This window comes from Fusarium oxysporum, chromosome 4 (assembly GCF_000149955.1).
Source record: "Fusarium oxysporum f. sp. lycopersici 4287 chromosome 4, whole genome shotgun sequence".
Classification (NCBI taxonomy): Eukaryota; Fungi; Ascomycota; class Sordariomycetes; order Hypocreales; family Nectriaceae; genus Fusarium; species Fusarium oxysporum.
This window is the reverse complement of record NC_030989.1, coordinates 3,417,226-3,437,035: the sequence shown is the minus strand read 5'-3', so window position 1 is coordinate 3,437,035 and position 19,810 is coordinate 3,417,226. Positions and strand designations below refer to the sequence as shown.

The 19,810-nt window shown below is 46.6% G+C and overlaps 8 protein-coding genes and 2 non-coding genes across 12 annotated transcripts; 5 read left to right on the top strand and 5 right to left on the bottom strand.

Annotated features, from left to right (window-relative positions):
* Positions 1 to 168: 168 nt before the first annotated feature.
* Positions 169 to 1,684, bottom strand: FOXG_04104 (uncharacterized protein). Its single transcript, XM_018381995.1, has 2 exons — positions 1,102 to 1,684; positions 169 to 1,049 (listed from the first exon to the last, which is right to left on the bottom strand). The coding sequence occupies exons 1-2, from the start codon at positions 1,531 to 1,533 to the stop codon at positions 687 to 689; spliced, it is 795 nt and encodes a 264-aa protein (XP_018238616.1). The 5' UTR covers positions 1,534 to 1,684; the 3' UTR covers positions 169 to 686.
* FOXG_18737 (uncharacterized protein) lies at positions 700 to 2,729 on the top strand. The gene is made up of 2 exons (XM_018398871.1): positions 700 to 1,191; positions 1,330 to 2,729. The coding sequence occupies exon 2, from the start codon at positions 2,014 to 2,016 to the stop codon at positions 2,434 to 2,436; it is 423 nt and encodes a 140-aa protein (XP_018238615.1). The 5' UTR covers positions 700 to 1,191; positions 1,330 to 2,013; the 3' UTR covers positions 2,437 to 2,729.
* On the bottom strand, positions 2,463 to 2,561 carry FOXG_18738. The gene has a single exon. It is a non-coding gene; the product is annotated as a tRNA-Ala (tRNA).
* Positions 2,730 to 3,016: 287 nt separating the features above from the next.
* FOXG_04103 (uncharacterized protein) lies at positions 3,017 to 5,648 on the top strand. Its single transcript, XM_018381994.1, has 3 exons — positions 3,017 to 3,146; positions 3,200 to 3,722; positions 3,769 to 5,648. Exons 1-3 carry the CDS (start codon positions 3,119 to 3,121, stop codon positions 4,184 to 4,186), a joined length of 969 nt encoding a protein of 322 aa, XP_018238614.1. The 5' UTR covers positions 3,017 to 3,118; the 3' UTR covers positions 4,187 to 5,648.
* On the bottom strand, positions 3,047 to 6,495 carry FOXG_04102 (MFS transporter, metabolite:H+ symporter). 3 transcript variants are annotated; one of them, XM_018381991.1, is made up of 4 exons: positions 5,890 to 6,495; positions 5,626 to 5,839; positions 4,510 to 5,573; positions 3,047 to 4,461 (listed from the first exon to the last, which is right to left on the bottom strand). In XM_018381991.1, exons 1-4 carry the CDS (start codon positions 6,115 to 6,117, stop codon positions 4,333 to 4,335), a joined length of 1,635 nt encoding a protein of 544 aa, XP_018238611.1. In that variant the 5' UTR covers positions 6,118 to 6,495; the 3' UTR covers positions 3,047 to 4,332. The 3 variants fall into 3 exon arrangements, with proteins under 3 accessions (XP_018238611.1, XP_018238612.1, XP_018238613.1); XM_018381992.1 differs by having other exon boundaries at positions 5,626 to 6,495; XM_018381993.1 differs by lacking the exon at positions 5,890 to 6,495 and having other exon boundaries at positions 3,157 to 4,461; positions 4,510 to 5,648.
* A 955-nt stretch (positions 6,496 to 7,450) lies between these two features.
* FOXG_04101 (uncharacterized protein) lies at positions 7,451 to 11,518 on the top strand. Its single transcript, XM_018381990.1, has 2 exons — positions 7,451 to 8,639; positions 8,691 to 11,518. Exons 1-2 carry the CDS (start codon positions 7,606 to 7,608, stop codon positions 11,305 to 11,307), a joined length of 3,651 nt encoding a protein of 1,216 aa, XP_018238610.1. The 5' UTR covers positions 7,451 to 7,605; the 3' UTR covers positions 11,308 to 11,518.
* A 1,924-nt stretch (positions 11,519 to 13,442) lies between these two features.
* Positions 13,443 to 13,920, bottom strand: FOXG_04100 (uncharacterized protein; the record flags this gene model as incomplete). The annotated part of the gene is made up of 2 exons (XM_018381989.1): positions 13,443 to 13,455; positions 13,505 to 13,920. 2 exons carry the CDS (start codon positions 13,918 to 13,920, stop codon positions 13,443 to 13,445), a joined length of 429 nt encoding a protein of 142 aa, XP_018238609.1.
* Positions 13,921 to 14,642: 722 nt separating this feature from the next.
* On the top strand, positions 14,643 to 16,451 carry FOXG_04099 (uncharacterized protein). The gene is made up of 2 exons (XM_018381988.1): positions 14,643 to 15,675; positions 15,724 to 16,451. Exons 1-2 carry the CDS (start codon positions 15,027 to 15,029, stop codon positions 16,290 to 16,292), a joined length of 1,218 nt encoding a protein of 405 aa, XP_018238608.1. The 5' UTR covers positions 14,643 to 15,026; the 3' UTR covers positions 16,293 to 16,451.
* Positions 16,452 to 16,500: 49 nt separating this feature from the next.
* On the top strand, positions 16,501 to 16,572 carry FOXG_18736. The gene has a single exon. It is a non-coding gene; the product is annotated as a tRNA-Asp (tRNA).
* A 27-nt stretch (positions 16,573 to 16,599) lies between these two features.
* Positions 16,600 to 18,712, bottom strand: FOXG_04098 (uncharacterized protein). The gene is made up of 6 exons (XM_018381987.1): positions 18,270 to 18,712; positions 18,109 to 18,213; positions 17,608 to 18,061; positions 17,375 to 17,557; positions 17,017 to 17,327; positions 16,600 to 16,969 (listed from the first exon to the last, which is right to left on the bottom strand). Exons 1-6 carry the CDS (start codon positions 18,606 to 18,608, stop codon positions 16,709 to 16,711), a joined length of 1,653 nt encoding a protein of 550 aa, XP_018238607.1. The 5' UTR covers positions 18,609 to 18,712; the 3' UTR covers positions 16,600 to 16,708.
* Between the last annotated feature and the right edge of the window lie 1,098 nt (positions 18,713 to 19,810).

The following is a 19,810-nucleotide window of genomic DNA, read 5'->3' as shown; positions in this document are numbered from 1 at the left end:
CAATATTTAGTGATTCTCTTTTAGTATGGAATTAGTTGACTTGCTATAATGGCCTTACTTTTGATATTCTAGCGCGCTTCCATCACAGATTGCGAACAACCTTCCGCCTCACTATTTCGTTGAGTATAGATACCAGTAACATAACACAAAACGAGTACATGTATGATGCTCAAGAATATCTCTTAGTTCTCTTATTAATACTATCATGCTCCCTCGTGATCTAGACTTGGTAACTACCGATTTCCGAATTGAACAGCGTGATGACTCTTGATCAACAGGAGCGACGCAAGGGAGTGGCGCTGAGACATGATCGACCCTTGCGCCAGGGGCCAAAATGGCTCCCAACGATCTTATAGGCTGCTTGAGGAATGTGGCTGGCAATACATTGAAATCCTTGAGTTGATCGGGAAAGTCGGAAAGCTGAAGATTCTGAACTATCTGCGTTTACTGCTGTTGGTTCATCTCTGACATGAACTGGAAACCGGCTACAACATGCAGCTGAGCTTTCAGCCAACTCCTGAAATGCTGTCAGCTTGCTATGGCATGTCATTTGTCTTACTCTACTACAGTCAAACTGCAGAGCTCCTGAATGTCGAGCCATTGACTAACATCTGATATGTGAAAGTGAATGACTATCTGACTAGACCAAAACCTTCAGTGACGCTATTCTCAGACCTTTCTGTTCCTCACTCTGATCCATACTCCTGCTCTAGAATCTTATCCAAAGTTCTCGTCAGCAGCTGGGGATCCGTTTGGTGAGGCGAGTGAGACGTATCAAGCTCAAAAACAGGGACAGGTCGGCCTCCGTTCTCTTCCAGTCGTGAAATGAACTGCCTCTGAGCTGGTTCGGGAACAAGCACATCCTTCTTAGTCAGGATATAGCTGGATGGAATTAGTTTGTGGAAGCCATCGTATGTCTGCTCATCGCCGAAGACCCTGACGGCCTGAGAAATCTTGGAAGCGTCCTGAGCTAGTTGTTGGCCTTGCTCCTTTGTGAGATCGCTGTAGAAGCACATGGCTGTGTCTTCATCGCATATAAGATAGTCGCCCTGCGTAGTTACAATTAGTTCAAATGCAATCACACATCAAAGTCTCATGTACCTCGCGCCGGGGATAACGGCCTGGGTTGGCTTCATATAGCCCCCGAGCACTTTTGCCAGGAGGTGCAAAGATCGCAGCCAGAAAGATCAGGTGTGTTATCCCACCCTTTAGACCTGCCTTTTCTCGCTCGTTGCGACTCAAGCCGCGAGTCGCTTCAGTTCCGACCATCCCGCCATATGAATGCATAAGCATGACAACATCTTTTCCTTGGTTAATGTGCTTGTTCAGAACTGACTGAGCCTCCTTTACGTCATCAGCCAAACCTGGCGCAGGATCAATCCTTTCCTCACGAGAAGACTGAAGAGGAACAACTTCGACGGGATAGCCCTTGTCTTCAATTGACCGCTGGATGGCGCTCCAGAATCGAGGTAAGCTGAAGTTGCCAGATACGATCACCAGGGCAGGTCTTGCGGCTGCAAGAACAGCAGCCATATCCGAGTTAAAGTTCGAGGTGACGGAAAGTTTAACGAAGCTCAAATAGCCGTGATGAAGCCTTCGAGGTTATGCTACATCCAAGTCTGTGAGGGGTAAATTAACGGCTCCGTTGATGGTGAGACTCAGATCCGAAGGATTCCACGGGCTTATGTCAGATTTCATGTTCCAAGACCTGGGGGGCCAAGCACTAGCAACTTATATGTTTCTTCCCTAGGCCCACTCTATCTTCAGGCCTTTAAAATGCTGAACTTTGACAGGTGTATCCCATTGTCTGCCATTATTCCCCCAGCGAGGCTTTCTACGAATATATGAACCTCAGTTGGCACTCAAGATGAGGGCGTACCATTTGTAAATTGGGCCTTGCTTTCACATCGCCAAGTGGCCAATGATTCCGGAGTTGGCGACACATTTGGAGGCGTCACTCAAGGCACTTACAGGACTGTCACAGCTTCTATATACGATAACACGATCCTTCAAATGCCTGCGAAGCACCAAAACTACAGTTATACCCTCAAATACCAGGGGCCTCGATTAAGATGTGCTGATGTGACCAACCAAACATTCTTTGGCCAGTTGGATCTTCGAGCCAGAGAATGGGCATCGAGAATCAGAGGTGTTCAAACATGGTACAACGCTACTTCGCAGGATAGGTCATTCGACATTCACTTTTGCATTTCGAAAAGGAACTTCACTTGTCAAACCTACACAAGTATTTTCTCTATTACCAATGGCGTCCAAAAGACCAATACATCGCATGCCAACTTTGATGAGCGGCTGCATAAGGTTGCAGCATCTGGACCCAGAGCAAGCACTGACTGTCGCTCACAAATTTATGGTGCCACAGCATTATGCAAGGATATCACAATAAGGAAAGTTCTCAAAAGATGCAAAAAAGAGTGATAACAGTGGAATTTAACCACCGATGTTGGACGAACAGGGAATCGAACCCTGGACCACTCCCAGAGATGAATCTTCCAGAGGATAGAACATGCTAAGGGAGTATTATACCACTAAACCATTCGCCCGGAATTGCTTTATGATTGGTTGAAACTTAATGAGAAAATCTAGATATATATCCTCTTTAACTTGAGACTTCTTTATTTGCCAGTTCGTTTTAATGCCACCGATTCGAGCTCAGATCTCACTTAATTCAAGTAGACATTATGACGAAAGCAACTTCAAATTACCTATGAGTTGAGGGAGTTTACTGAAATTGACTTAAAATAGGGTAGCCTAACTAGGTGGAAAAAGCACTAGTTTGGCACCAACACCAATCTCTTCGATGACTGTAATAGCAGCAGAAATTACATCTAAAATAAAAAAGGGTATTTATAATAAAACTACCTCCTTAAAAGAAAAATAAGAGATTACAGAGATAGGCCCTGGCGGAACTGTTGGCGATTGAGAGATATTGCAACGGCTCGGGGTCAAGTCCGAGGCTGCGGGGTTTGGGTCCGAAGAACTCCAGTTTGAGTCATCATGAATCTACTGCTGACATATAACTACTGTGGTTGAGATAAGAAAATTAACTTCCCTACCAGTGGATTTTACCTTTGCATTGAAAGTACAATTGAAATTCACCATGGCGTCTCCTCAAATTGGTTGGATTGGTAGGTACATTTTCCGTTCACCACCTACCTTACATCAGAATACTGACAAGCAGGCCTGGGGTCAATGGGCCTCCCTATGGCAACAAATCTCCAAAAACACTTAACCTCAACCGGCGCCCCCAACCTGATTTACTATAACCGAACTATCTCTCGTGGTGACTCTCTCAAGAGTCTTGGCGCTGAACCTGCGCCCTCAGCTAAAGACCTCGTGGGAAATTGCGATACCATCTTCCTATCTCTCAGTGACGACTCAGCTCTCGAGTCAACTCTTGATACAATCATTGACACTGAGGACCCTGAACAGCTCGCCGGGAAAGTAATCGCGGATACTTCAACGGTTCACCCGGACTCTTCGGCCAAAGCTCAAACCCGTTTGAATGAGAAGGGCGCTCAGTTCATCGCCTCACCTGTCTTCGGAGCAAGTCCTGTTGCGGCGCAGGGAAAGCTGCTATGGATTGTTGCTGGACCTGACGACGCCGTCGAGAAGATCAATCCATATTTGGAGGGAGTCATGGGAAGAGGCGTGATTCGAGTTGGTGAAGATGTGAGACTATCGAGCAAGATGAAAACAGCAGGGTAGGTGCTCCCCCCCGAAATCCGAACAGAGCTAATGACAAGATAGAAACTTCGTCACAGCTGGTATGATGGAAGTCGTGGCAGAAGCCCACGTCCTAGCAGAAAAGTCTGGCCTAGGCAGCAAAAACCTCGAAGCTTTGATCCAGCAACAATACGGTCCTCTGGCACTTTCCATGTCTCAACGACTTACTACCGGAGCTTACATGCCAGCGAGAGGCGACCGGCCTTGGTCTGATCTAAACCTAGCAATTAAGGACGTTGGTCATGGAATTACTCTTGCTGAACAGTCTGGAGCGAGGCTGGAGATTGCTGAAGTGGCCATCAAGCATCTGAAAGAGGCGAAGCGGTTCTCTGAAGCTGAGGGAAGACCTCTTGATTCTTCTTCTATGTATGGGATACTGAGAAAAGAATCTGGGTTATCTTTTGAGACAGATCTAGTCAAAGAACGGGATGAGAAGAAGTAAAGAGTGAAACATGACTGACGTCAGTCTTTTATCATTAATCTGTGCAACTAGTGCACGAAACGCTATATCAATAATCCTGAAAGAGTGCTTCGCTTCGTGTTTTTGCCATTCATACCATCATTATATATTCGGTATCACATTACTGCTTATAGTGCAGCTTTGCCTCTAGACTCAAAAGGCATAATCAATACCAAGAGTCCAGCTGCTATGAATAATGCGCCACTTGTGTATACAGGGGCAGACGTTTCCAAGTTTGCAAAGATGGCAATGATTGGCTGTGAAAGTCAGTATTGGGTTGAGACAGGTTTTGACGGTGAACTTACTGCCATGATACCAAAGATTCTGTTACAAGACGCACATAACGCATTACCGGTTCCTCTATGAGGTGTAGGGAACAGCTCTGGCGTGAATGAGTACAGAACCGCGTACATGATATTACTGAAGAAGTTGAAAGCGCATTGCCAGCCTAGTAAAGCATCGCTCGTCGTCGCAGTCGTGGAGCAGTAGAGAAAGACGCCGGTAAGTATGGTGCTGAGTGACAGCGTGCCCTTTCGTCCCAGTCGTGGTAATTCGACAAGCCATCCTCCCAGAAGAGCACCCGGCACACCAAGAACAGCAATGATAAGACTGTTTCGGTATGTGAGGTATGTACTTCCATCGCCAAAGTCGGCACCCTTAGTCGCTTGAATATACGGAATGAAGGCGTTATAGAGGGGATATCCAAGACCGATGAGTGCCCAAACTGCCATGATCAATCCTGTACTGAGGCCGAGTTTTCTTGTAACGAAGAGAGCCTTGATATGCGACAAGTCGACCTTCTCCAGATATCGCTTTAACGCGGCGCTGGTATCTGTCTGCGCAACATAACCCTCCGGTTCACAAGCCTTCAAATCCTCGAGACTGAGCGTTGACGTCTTCCCGTTCTTCTTGGCAACAGTATGCACAACTCTAACAGCCTCTTCATCGCGGCCCTTACTCATGAGATACTTGGGTGACTCGTAGATCTTGAACAGAACAAAGCGCACAAGGAACATGAGAAGTGTTAGTCCACCAACCGTGATGGTAAAATATCGCCAGCCCATATTATCTTTTCGTCGACAGACCGTATCTTGCTCGCATGTGTAATTGCCCAAAAGTGGCCATGCGATGAGTGTACCGATGACTTGCGCAATAGCCCAGTCAATCGAGAGAATCGTGAGGAGGTATTGATGCGACGCTGGTAGAAACTCGAGAAAAATGGCCGAGTCAACTGGTAAATTTCCACCAACACCAAAAGACCATAAGGCGTCGAAAATGCCGATAGCTGCGAAATTGGGGGCGCTGGCTGAAATGAGGCCCCAAATTGCTGTAAGACCGAGAGTGATGTTGAATGCCCATTTTCGACCGACTACCAAAATTAATAAGCAGAAATCGAAGGGTGCAGGGCGGCGATGACTTACAAACATCACAACCAAAACCCCAAAACATCGCACCGGCTAACAGACCAATGTTCTGCGCCAGCGTGAGATATGGCGGATTGCTTACGCGGAACTCATTGGCGACAGGTGTAAGAATAAGCGACGTGACGATTGGCCAGAGATTATCGCTCGCCCAGCCAAAGCCTATGACGACGAAAAGCTCCCACTGATACCGCCCCATACCGAGATCTTGAATCTGACAATGTTAACGCCCACCCGATCAAATAAGATGAGGCCAAAACTTACAGCACGGTTCAGAATACGAGCTTTCGCCTCATAAACCGGATCAAGAGCTCCCTTGGGAATAATCGCTTCATCATCAGCAGCGTCGACAAGACTATTCCTCCTCCCATCATTATTAATCGCCCCGTAGGCTTTACGCTCCTCTTCCTTATCAGCCATGGTGTAGGAGGCAGAGTCGCGAGGTTGAGATTTCAAGAGACGACCAGCCTCTGAGTTTTCGGCTGGCGGCATGGTTATATTATATTATACGAAAGGATTCAGAGATCGTCAGTGGCTTGATATTGAGAAGGGAGTAAAAAACAGGACAAGAAACTCCCCGGGGGTTGCGAAGTCGCGGGGTTTGATGGTGCAATTCAGGTGCTAATCCACTCTGGTCTTTGGGTGGGCGCGGGGGGCTCGCGTGCCATGTTCGGTGATCTACGGTTCTTGTGACAGGGGTTGTTGTGATGCCGCTTATTCTATGGCGTCACTTGTTGGAGTCATCGATTTGATGTGAGTAAGCATCGTAAGGTCTCTTCAGAACCTTCGAACGACAGCAAGGGAAATGGCAACAATTAAAGGGATATAGACGAAGACTAGAGAGCATCTAATATCTTGATCGTCCTTCGGATCCCGAGGTTCGTGGCTGTGTTGATCTTTCGGTGCAGATCGGTTGATCCGTCACACTAAACACTGTCCTCCAAGGCCGGATTCCCCGACACGTTAAAGCCACTGAAAGTATCCAAGTTATCGAGATGGCCTTCCACACGAAGAAATGCCTACAGATTACAAGATTTTAGAAAGACATCACATTCCTTGTTATTGACGTAACCCCAGCTTTTCAGCCGCGGCACATCCTGGTCAATTTTCATGTTCAGCATGACCACTAACGTGGGGTTTGCGATGGTGATGAGGACACGAGAACATAAACGGGTTTAGTCACGGAAAATATACATCAACTTGGAGATATTTTGAGTTTCTACTTGTGCTACTCTCATCTTGTTAATGGTCTTCTCTTTTCTATCTTTTCTTTAGCCGTTGCATCGCGATTGATCTTCAACTTATGCTGGATTGATCGCCCGGATGAGCTCCGATGACCCCCACGCATCAGCACATCCTCCCCGCTCAAGAACAACACTTGCAGGAACAGTTCCCATTCAATACCTGGTCAGAAGAACCCGAGTCCCATAATTCATCAATTGTTCGTCAATATCGTCCGAGGACCTCCCCATCATTTGTCAGCAGCTGTGCCTGAAATAACCTCTCCAATGATGGCCTGAAGCTTTTCGGATAAGACAACTAATAGGTGCAAGAGAAAGCGATTTTTATTACCTGATTTCACTCAGAGCCCAAGGGAGAGTTTGGCCATAATATGGCATCGCAGAGCTTTTACCGTAGTAAGCCATTTTGACTAAGTAAGCATAATTGTAGTAGTACAATCGATATAAAATTATTCTCTTATCAATCACTATGTCAAAGTCAGGCTTAAGCATTTCAACTCCTGCCAGGGTGATTTGGTATATTTAGGCGCCACCATGAGATCAAAAAAACAGATATGCGTTGAATTTACCTCGTCCAATTGCTGGCTTTGTTTCAAAGCCCTTGTTAACATCTGAGTTCCCAATTGGTAGGGCTCTGCATGAAGTCAGCTGAATCTCGAGCGGCTGAGCCCAGCCTGATCAGGCTCCCTCATGTCAGCACAGAACATGAACAAGCTCCCTCAATCAACTCATCAGGTCAATGCCTAGTATGCCTCCAGCTACGACCCGTCGTCCGAAGAGTCGCGATGATTTCGAAATCGCCATCATATGTGCCCTGACGCTTGAGGCCGACGCCGTGATTGCCTCTTTTGATCACCACTGGGATGAAGATAACGGTCCATCCTTTGGAAAAGCGCGGGGCGACCCAAACTCGTACTCAACGGGCGTCATCGGAAGTCACAATGTGGTGTTAGCGCACCTTCCTGGTATGGGAAAGGTCGCAGCAGGAAACATCGCTGCCTTCTGTCGCATGAGTTTCCCCAACATCATCCTCGCACTCGTCGTTGGAATCTGTGGAGGCGCGCCTTTGTATGAAGACACGCCAATATTTCTTGGCGATGTCATTATCAGCACTGGTGTCGTGCAGTATGATTTTGGCCGTCGATTCCCAGACAAGTTTGAGATGAAGGACACTTTGAGCGAGAGCTTAGGAAGACCTAACTTAGAGATAAGAAGTCTCCTAGCAAAACTCACCACAGCACGTCAAAGGCAAAAGATGATGAGGGCTAGTCGTGATTTTGTCGGTCGCGTACCTGACACATATCCTGGACGTTCAAGGGATATCCTATTCCCTGCAGGCTATCGTCACAAGCACCAAGACTCACGAGAATGCACTGTTTGTGCCTCTTGCTGCACAGATGCTGACACCGTCTGTTCCAAGGCACTGAAAGCGAGCTGCGAAGAACTTGGGTGCGATATCAAGCAAGCTGTACGTCAGATCCCAGATAATAAAGACGAAAGGGAGCCGAGCTTGATGATACACTTTGGAACATTCGCCTCTGGAGATACAGTGATGAAGTCTGGAAAAGACCGGGACCGGCTCATACGAGAGAAAAATGTGATAGGTTTCGAGATGGAGAGCGTTGGAGTCTGGGAGGTCTTCCCTTGCATCGTAATCAAGAGTGTTTGCGATTACGCCGATAGCCATAAGAACAAGGACTGGCAAGACTACAGTGCTGTATGTGCCGCAGCTTGTACCAAAGCATTTCTTGGATACTGGAACTCCACAAAGCGGTGAGTACTCTCTGTATTACAACTCGTCGCCATGCTGAAGTATGATTATAGAATTATTGATGCCAAAGCTGAGGAAGAGGAGCTTCGAGAGCGTATTCTGAAAAGTCTTCACTTTCCAGAGATGAATCAAAGGAGATCTATTATCGCCTCAGAAGCCCCTTCCACACTGAAGTGGATATTTGGTGGCTCTCGCCCTCAGACCTTTGACTCCAGGTCATCAGACGGTGGAAGATCGGACAACGACTCGATAGAAGCAGCGGATGGGTCAACAGATCAGGATTCGGATCTCGGAGAACACAGCGACGAAGTTGGCGACTCTCATGATTATTATGAAAAGCGTCCTCGTGTTCCCAAACATCTGAATGTAGACAACCACTCGCATGAACATGAAACCTTCGAGCCGTCTCTCACAGAAAAGGACGGGGGCAATTTCAAGACATGGCTCACATCTGACCAGCTGGTTTATTGGATAAGTGGAAAGCCAGGATCCGGGAAAAGCACACTAATGAAGTTTCTTCTGAGCGACCCCAGAACTCTCGCGGCATTGGAGAAATGGCATGAGGACGTGGTCATTGTGTCTCATTTCTTTTGGAAGCCAGGCAGTTCTATGCAAAAGTCTTTCAAGGGGCTTATATGCTCTATCGCTTATCAGCTTTTATCACACGACCCCAATCTCATTGGTTATCTTCACGACACAACTGCCACATTCCGTAAATCGTCACCCTCAGACTGGGATCAGGACCAACTTTGCAAATCGCTCTACAGCTACCAGGATCAGACATCTCAGACAATCTGTATCTTCGTCGATGCTTTAGACGAAGCACGCCCAGGGCAAGATACGTTGGATACTCTGCAATTCATCAAGAGTATGGTGTCTCCCAAGACCAAGATCTGCGTCTCAAGTCGTCCAGAGCCCTTGTTTAAACATCAGTTCTCAAGATACCCACACCTCCAAATGCACGAGTTGACAAGGCTCGATATATTCGAATACTCCAAAGCCAACTTACGTCAGTTGACCATTTTAGACTCCCAAGAACTAGATTTGTCAGAGTTGGCTTGGAAGGTTGCGGAGCTGGCTGAGGGTATCTTCCTATGGGCTGTACTCGTCACCCAATCATTAGTTCGGGGACTAAACAATGGGGATTCTGAACAAGAAATCGAGCAGCGCCTGAATGATATGCCGAAAGATCTTATGAGTTTATATCGAGATATCTTGAGACGTTCAGCTGAAGATCTCCTTATCTACCGAAAATATGTATCTACGGCTATCAATCTGATGCGTATCGCGTTTACCAGGAAATCTCCCTTCTCGCAAGTGACAGCTTTCGATTGCATGATGGTCATGGAGCCAGACTTGCTAGAAAGATATGCTGTCCTAGGTGACCAAGTTCCAAACGCCGAGCTGGACGCAAAGACAGAAGTAATGCGGAAGCGTCTGAACTCTGGTTGTCCAGGGATTTTGGGGGTGATACCCTCTAGCTGGGCAGTTGTATTTACTCATAGGTCCGCCGAAGAATTTATTTTCGAGACTGAAGAGGGCCAGCGCCTCTGGCAACCTTACCGCATTCCTCGAGCAGAGCTTTTGTGCCGGAGTTTCAAAGCCATAATAGCCATGAACCGATTCAAGCCGATATGGGACTCTGAGGACTTTCTGAAAATGCTATACGAATGGGACGAATCGCAAGAGTTCCCTCCTGGGATTTACGGCTTCTTCCTCGAACTTACGCTTGGAAGCTACAAAAAGGGATTCATATCTCCTCCACCAGCGAATCACGATAGTGAGCTTGGCCCAAAAGACTTCGTGGGACGATTCATGTTAAGTGCATTCCGCTGCGGCCATCGTCCATTTGTGTTGGGAACTCTAAAAACTCTTGAACCTTGTGTCTCACACGACACGATTTGCTGTATCCTGGACCTGCTATGCGATGAATGGCTACGTTTAGGTCGACTGGGGACCCTTTACATGATTGATAACATCTTTGAGCAGGGTTACAACCCAAACTGGACCATGCGCAGGACGAATATTAGCCACCCTATGGGAAGCCTCTGGTTCAGATCTCTGATATCGATCCTAAAATGGGTGATTAGACAGCGGACAAACCACTTCTACGAACTATATGATATGAATCCTCGTGCCACAGGCATCTTCCAAACCTTTCGTCGAGCGGGCGCTCACATGGCAGCAACCTTTCCTATCTATTTAGAAACGGAGACGCCACGATATCGTATCAACACATTCTTCCGTCCAGCAGATGCGCTCGGTCCAGGATCCGGCCATAGTCTCCTTGGGCGAGCTAGATTCATGATAATTGAGATAGACGCGAGAACACTGATGGATTATATTATGAGCTGGACACACCAAGATACCATACTGGTGGGACCACCTACGGATCCTGGATCAGCGGCCTATATGAAAGCGCTTGCATTTGGCACGCCGACGAGCAGACATCTTTATATTGTTGAGTCTGAGTCGATCTCAGCTCGGCTTGTAAAGGCTGCTGAAGCAGCTTTGAAGTTCCGTGGGGCTCGTTCCATCAGCCCAGAAGATTCGCTGAAGGAGATCCTGGACAGGTGCGATAGAGAAATGGCAGACTTGAGATCATATTGTGGCCAAACAAAGAAGGACTATTTCTGGCAAGGGCATCGACTATGGTCGCCACCAGTCTAGTATGAAAGTCGGTCTCGAGAATCAAGCAAATCATCACCATGGTCGAGTTCTTGACGGGTGTATCAGTTGAGACATCATACTTTATCATTAGACCCGTAACCTATCTTTTAATTCCACCCAAGGTCAAGTTCAAGACAACCGTTTCAGATTTGTCCCTTTAAATCCTAACTTTAATCATTCATGACCAATGTTCTTGCCCACGCCGGCACCAAGCTGTAACAAATAATCCAACCAGCTCTGTTGGTTCCTCGCTATATCCACCTACAGCTGTATGATATTCCTCACTTCCTACCTAGTATCCCGAGAGGAAGAGGACTCAATCTTTACTAGAAATTCGAAGTCACATCGTTAACTTGGAGAATTAATTGTTGCAATGCCTGATAGAAATTCAAGTTGGAAACAAATTCTGACGAATGCTCTATCTCTTGTCACATCTTCTAAGTAAGTACCAGATACGTGCATATATCAGTCTTCTATCATATTGTATCCTCCAATCCCATTAAGTTTGATGGTACTCCTCAGGCCATCTGAGCTGGATGTTTGAAGATATATCCTAGAATCTTTGTCACCACTCCTTATACCCTTACCCATATGTACCCAGTGATCGAAATTTAGCGAAAGTATATTCCATTCATCTGGCTTTTCTGCGTTCAGTGAAAAATTATGCATAGAGCCTATCTTCTATAAAACTACTCTATAATCAACTGAAGACTTGGTCTGGATGACCTTTCTATCTTCGGAGATTATAGCTTCCCCCGTGGAAAATATTCTGCTGTAACTATAGGTTCTTCTCCCTAGTGCAGGTCTGTAGGGTTGCTGAGGATGAGAATGGTGTGACGATAAAACCCGGCCAGTGATTATAAAATCTTCAAAGTGGGCATCACTGGGGAACTTGAGAGCCAAGACTCGGATGCTGCTTCCCGGAACTAGACCAACGATAGCTATTTCATCGTTCCCGTTATATGCCGGTAGGAGGAGCTTTCTAGGCTCTTGTACTTTGTCTCGTCAGATCAGCATCAGCAAACCAGTCCTCATGGAGCTTTCAAGTGTACAGGACTGCGGAACGCTCAACGTGTTGTATGGCAGTGATAGTGTGGTCCACGCGCGAGAACGTAAAAAGCCCCTTTTCAACTTCACTACTTTGAGGAAGAAAGCCACTTTTGCATATGAGCTTTGGGTTCCCTTCAGGACTAGTTGCTTTGATTACCTTGACAATGGAAGCTCCATCACTGCCAGTCAGTTGGACGAATAGTGCGGAATGTTGAGAAAGCGATAGAATGCAGCATGGCGTGACAGGATCTGGGCAGCCTATTTGACTCGTCCATTCGCCAGTGCTCCTATCCCCAAACATCCAGAATCGGCCTGCAGTTGTCTTCACACTCACAAGAAAAAGAGATGCATCGGTTGTAAGGATCTCGACTTTGAGGGTTTCAATGATGAAATTTGTGAGACTGAGTCGAGGCGGCTTAGGATCGACCTCGTTGACCTCTCCTGAATTGACATCGAGAAGCATATATCTTTTGTCTCTCCATAGGAGCTTGGTTCCGTCGGGTGATAGTGTACATACACGAAAACCTTTAGATACGGGGCTCAGTTTCGGTGGTAGAAGTTGTCGATGATTAGTCGGAACATATGAAAGTCTTGAAGTTCCCCTTGTCGAGGACGTTACTTTCTCATTCTTTCTTGAGCTACCTGCGGGCTCAGTGGAAAAGTTGCGATCGGTTCTTGCCCCTGAAATATTGTCTGGAATTAGGGGGATGGAGGATGCAGGCTCTGTTCGATTGTTGTTCGTAACCTTGAGACCAAGATATTTAATTTTCGAAGTATTAAGATATGTCACGTCCTCAACCAACTCTCTTGTTGGTGTCAGCTTTTGTACTTTATCGGAGCTTGCAGAGAACTTGCTCGCTGGCGTTTGACTTGAGTGTCGCAGGCCGTGAAGATCCATCACATACTGACCCGGCAACGGAGGATAAATCATTGAGATAGCGCATCAGTACATATGTCCGTGGATCGTTGGGGTTTTTGTCTACCACCATCGCTTCGAGGTTCCTGATCCTTGCCACCAAGTCATGCATATCACCTCTCATATGCGTTGTGTCATCCAGAATATCGGTCGTGTCCTGCTTGATATTCTAGGCGGTAGCTCTTTAAAGAGTTAGTCTTCAACACAGGATAAACAACCATAATTACTAACATTGTAATGGTATCGACGGCCAGACTGAGAGCTCGGCGATTTGTTTCTAGAAGCACTTTTGACGTCGCGACTTTTCGCTTGCCTCTAGTAGCCCAACTCAATGCCGCCAGCCGTCCTTCATGGCCTGAGAGAACATCCTCTATTTCGCGTGCCACTACCGAGCAACTTGAAATGATATCGCGGATGTCTCTCTTGGTGTTATTAGTCAATTCACTATCCGCAAAGCCGCCGCCATCGGGCACAATATCCTTCAGTTGGGTAAGAATCTTTGTCAAGGTGGACAACTCTTGGCTGACAGCGCCCAAGTCACTCTTCGCTTCTTTACAATCTCTTACAAACTGTGATATGATCTTGTAGGTCTGATCAGCAGCTTGAATTACAGCGATGCAGGATGCGGCTACAGAGAGGCCGTCCATGGCGATTTTGACGCCAGGAAAGCCAAGTTAAAATTGCGGTAGGTTTAACGGTTTTCGCTCGAACTTGAAGGGAAGATAATAGGAAGCGGGGAACAGTCAGAATCAAGTGATAACAAATCAGGTTGTGTATCTGCAAGCCATCGACTGACCTAATGTGCCTCGATGTACGCATCGTGAGGCATCGTCAGATTCCCGGCTATTTCGTCCTCACAACCTCCATTCAAGCATTTTGTGTCAAATTTGGCAATAGGATAATTGACAGAGCACCCGCGTACCTAGGTATTTATCACCTGTCAATCTGCAAATTGTTGATGAAGGCTCCAGAAATATCGCGATTCCCAAAGTGGCAGGTCTGCTAATTATTTTTAATCGACGCGCAGGGTTTCTTGCATAGGCGGTTGTTTCTTCCAGCCCAATATTCTCCATTCAGTGGTCCGTTCCTGTGCTTCCCCGGATTTCTATGCATGGACGTGTTTCAGTGAGCGGATTCTGCATATCGATGGCCTGCAATCACTTGATTAACCTTGAATAATCTCCAAGCCACATCTGGGGCAACATTTCGACAACTACTTGCTCAAGTATTTAATAAGAAAGAAAATATGCGCCAATCAAACTATAGCTGACTTCTGAAAACGTGTTAAGAGTAATTTAGTTGGATTCAGGACCTCAAGGTTCTCGGATATAGGATATAAATACCATCACAGCCCCTCACTCCGTTGAAGGTCTTTAGCGGGTTCTCCTCTCACTCACCACCACCAAAATCACCGCCGAGACAGGATCAACCTACCAGCTCTCGATGCAACACAGTGCATCTCCTCTTTCACTTCGGGCATTATCCCATCCGGTCATTACCCCTCTCCAAATCCCACCACCAAGAACCATAAACCGGAATTACGGAAAACGGCAGATCAAAACGGACAAGAATGACTTTAGATCGCGGCCATTCAGCCCTTTTCTTATTAGGACGGTCCCCCGCCCCACGATGGGAAGCCCCGCAAACGCCCCTCCTCCTAAGATTACTCTACTTGAGATCATTTAAGAAGCGTTTCTTAAGACCAATTCACTCTTACAAGCTTGTTTGAACTTTATACGTAATATTCAACAATATGGCACCCACTCTTAAACCTTTCCGCGCTGAGCATATGGGCTCTTTGCTCCGACCTCAAGCTCTTCTTGACGTCAGAGAGCAGATCCGTGAGAAGGGTCTTAGCCCCGAAAACGCCGGCCTTGAGACGGTGGAGAACGACGCTGTTAAAGACGTTGTCAAGATGCAGCAGGATCTAGGCTTCAAGGCCGTTACCAGCGGAGAGTTCACCCGTACTCGCTTCTGGGGTCTCATGTGGGACGAATTCGAGGGCACGACCCAGCTCTCTGACGCTGATGCTTCCATGTTCCGTCTTTACCACCCTGACGTGGTCAGCTTGATCGAGACTGATCGCCAGGTCATGCCTGGAGAGTCAGTCATTGCTGGTGGAAAGCTCTCCCACAGCCCTGAGAAGTCTGTTTCGAACCTCCATGAGCTGAAGCTCGTTCAGAGGTTTGTGCCAAAGGAGGAATGGGGCTCCATCAAGCTTACTATGATTACCCCTGCTTGGTTCCATATGCGTTATAAGCAAGGCAAGGCGTATACTCCCGAGGCGTACAAGAACGACGAGGAGTACTTCCAGGACGTTGCCAAGGTCTACCAGGATGAGCTTGATCAGCTTTACAAGGCTGGTCTGCGAAATGTTCAGTTCGACGATCCCGGCATGGCTTGTGAGTTGACCATTTTGAATAATGATGACAGAAACTGACACCGTGTAGACTTTTGTAGCCAGAAGTTCCGTGATGGCTGGGCTGCTGACTCTGATAACATTGGCACTGTCGATGATCTCCTAGATGCTTACATCAAGCTCTACAATGATAGTCTTTCCAAGATCCCTTCAGACATGCACACAGGTATTCATCTCTGCCGCGGCAACTTCATCGGCGGCCGTCACTTTGCCGAAGGTAAATACGACATCATCGCCGAGAAGCTTTTCCGCAACCTCAACGTCAACACATTCTACCTTGAGTACGACACCGAACGTGCCGGTGGTTTCGAACCTCTTCAGTTCCTGCCCAAGGACAAGAATGTTGTGGTTGGTGTTATTAGTACCAAGTTGCCTCAGTTGGAGGATAAGGAGGAGATGAAGAAGCGTGTGTTGAGTGCAGCGGATTGGGTGGCCAAGGGAACTGGTGAGAGCCAGAAGGAGGCGCTGCAGAGGATTGCTGTCAGTCCTCAGTGTGGATTCAGTACCCATGAGAGCGGATATCCCCTCAATCTCGAGGAAGAGAAGAAGAAGCTTGCGTTGGTTAGAGAGATCGCTGACGAGATCTGGGGCGAGGCTTAAGCATTATAGAGTAAATACTAAAGTGGCGTAAAGTCAGGCATTGTGCAAAGCATTTCAGCGCATCACAGATTCAAGATTACATAGAGAATTCTAGTGATATGAAAAAGCGGGAGTGTTGTTTTGGGCCTTAGAAAGGACCAGAGTATATATACTCTCAACGGCTCTCTGCAATCACAGTTCCTCACTACAGCCGGCTAAAGCCGGCTATTCTTCCGTAGTATAGTGGTCAGTATGCAAGCTTGTCACGCTTGAGACCCGGGTTCAATTCCCGGCGGGAGAGATCCGCCACATGTTCTAAACATGAGATCCATCTTTTTGCAGTTTTTGTTTCTGGTGTTTTATCTCTTTGCTTCCCTCTGCTATGCTTTTGCGGATGTTCTGGTGTAGTGGTGTAACTTCATTTCTATCTATAGTCGCTACTCAAGCTCCTCTGTGCTAATCTCTGAAAAGTCTGCTGGATCCAACACGGGCTGGTTCTTGCCATAGGAATAGATTCCAAACATGGTACCTGCAAAACATCCTCCGTGGGGCGGCATCACTGTCAAAGCACTGGCGTCGACAGTATATACCTCTGACTCCTTTCCTCCAGCCTTAAGAGAAAGCTCGTACTTGGTCTGGTATGCTCGGATTGAAAACTCAACGTTCTGGAGGCTGTCTCCAAAATCCGTCTCTAAAGTCTAGTAGCAATATTAGCTTATGCTTATGAATATGGCTCTTGACTGACTTTGAACTCGTTGGTCTTTCCAGCGGCTCCTTTATGGCTGATCTTTGTTTTAATCTTTCCGTCGTCATTTTGTGAAGCTTTAACTCCCAATGAAGCATAAGAGTGCTGGCTCCACCATAGAACAGCACCAGCTTCGTAGCCTCGAACTGTAGGCTTGAACTCCATTTTTACTTTGAATGTCTGGTTATACGAAGTCTGTTTCCTCAAAAGCATAGCTGGAGCCTCGGGGCTGGTCAAATCGTAGCAGTTACCGTAGATTCTTAGCACACTCGGCTTTTCTGTAAGAGTGTAACTTTGCTTGATGGGTGTATCTTGGATATGTCAGATGGATTCCCAACTGTTTGAAGAGAGAACTTACTCTTTTGGTACCATCCCAACTCCAGGTCATCTTTTGAAAGATCGGCCTTCCATGTCTGAAGGCTTGGCTTCGAAGCTGACTTGATAAGATCTCTTCCTGTAGTCTTCAGTGTGATGTTGTTACCATCGTTGAAGATGGGCCAGTCGTCCTTCCACTCAACCTTGACGAGAAAGGTTTCTCGCCCTATCGAAGTTAGATTATTCCAATTCCAAGGAGAGATGATTAAATAATACCTAATTGCGGTTCCAAAAAGGTCCCCTGGTGTTGCACCGGTCGAACACCCAGCAAGACAGACCACCAATCCCCGTTACCATCCTCAAAAACATCAACATGTCCCGTTCTCTGAACTTCTTCATCAGGTCCATTATACCAAAGAGGCTTTCCCTGGCTCTCCCATGGACCTAATGGGCCATCTTTGCTTCGAAACACCCACTCTTGATGACCGGCTTCTGTGCCTCCTTCAGCAGTCAAGAGATAATACCAGTCACCTCGCTTGAAGATATGAGAGCCCTCGGCAATTCCATGGGGAGATTTTCGGATCACTTTCGGGGCTGTGAGGGTTCTTCCAGTAGAGATGTCGATCTCGGAGATGTGGATTCCAAAATCTTTCTGTTTTGAATTTGGGTCTCGCCAGGCAAAGCGCATTGTAGTTGAGAGATAGACCTTCCCATCGTCGTCCCAGAACAACTGGTCCTGTCAGCATTACAGTGAGAACAGTGCTGTAATTTACATACATCTTGGTCAAAACCAGGGTTGTCAAAGTATACTGGGTCAGACCATGCATTGTCGTCCCAGATATTGTCGGTCCAGACATAGAATCCTCTGGGAAAGATACGTTCCTGTTCATAGTTATCAGAGGCTGATCCTATTTTCTCTCTTCGCCTTGATGACTTACATCGACAGCTGGTCGGTAGCGGTGGAAGACACCATTGGCCAAATACCATCTCTTCTCCTCAGGTCGATATCTCAAAGTACTGGCCCAACTACCCGCACCGGGCTCAACGGTACGCATGTCAATCTGACTTCGACGATTGAGCGCATGGCCGATGAGTGTCCAGTCAATTAGATTGGTTGACGTGTAAATGGCGCATCCGGGGAAGAACTCAAATGTCGAAGTACTAAGGAAAAACGTCGTTGGGGTTGAGTCCGTAGCGGGAACTACGCAGATGGTAGGATCCGGGTTGAAGCCCCGAATGACCGGGTTTGTAAACGTGAGACTTGATTCTTCAGCCATTATGCTTTCATTGACAATGATAAAGTAAAGATAGCTATCGTCATCAAGATTCGCAGGGTTGTTGGTTAATGGTATTTATATAAATCTCTCGAGTCGGTTCAGCCATACTGAGATGCTAAGCGTCCACCAAGCTAGTAATTTTCCATGAATCAGCGTCTGTGAAACATCCCCCAAACTTGACATTCGATCTTGCGGGGTCAATCCTCAACCCCCAAACATGCCGCTTGTAGGACTAAAACTCGTTGTTTGTCCAATCATTAAACGAAACCATTACTTTGGCTTACATTATTCATATTATCCTTCGAACTACTGTTTAGAATGAAACTTACTTGTTCCATTTAGGCTAAAAGTTATCTTTAGTATTATTCAACGACTTAGATGCCTCTTCTATGACTTATTGCCCACTAAAGGGCCGACTCTGGCATTTGAAATCGATAAGACTTCTCATTTACACAAGTTCACATAGACTATTTATTATATATGGCCTGTTAAGCTCAATACGTTGTTAGCTAGTGAAGCTCATGTTCTTCAGCAAATCGTCTTCTCCCCTAATCAAGACTCACAAAATGCCACCCAAGTAGTATTGGGTAGTCCAAGCAATCGTCAGGCCAGATCTTATTTTAGTCCCCATACAACCTATAATTATAAATAGCAGAACTGAAATCTGACAGGGCTGGAAGCTTGTGTGGTGCGCAGTCAAGCTCTGAGTTCAGTAGCTGATGGTGACTCGAGTGCCTTCCGCTGTGACTAAGGGCTCCAGAAGCAATTCGAGATGCAAGTAGGAAGCTCTTCAAATGTAAGTATATTAAGAGAAAAAAGGAATCTTCAGTGAATAGTTCCCTTGTGCCGGATATATATGTGACTCCAATAAACCCCGATAGGAATGCTCAACCAACATATCGCCGGTGGCCAACTCATTGGCAACTAAATATGCAACCATGCCTTTCACTCAATTTCATCTAGTAAACATGTTCTATACTATAGATAGGAGGATACAGAATATGTAACGCTGTGAATAGATTTCACGCCTAAGTTCGATTTAGGAGGCGTTTATATGTCCCCTGCTTTTTGTGTCACTAAGACTTCACACCCTTGACGATGATGCAGATTGAACGATAACTACAGAAATAACACCGCGTCAGAGTTTACATACCAGTCACTAGGGTTTTGTTGATTGGGAAGAAGATAGAGGCGCTCAAAAA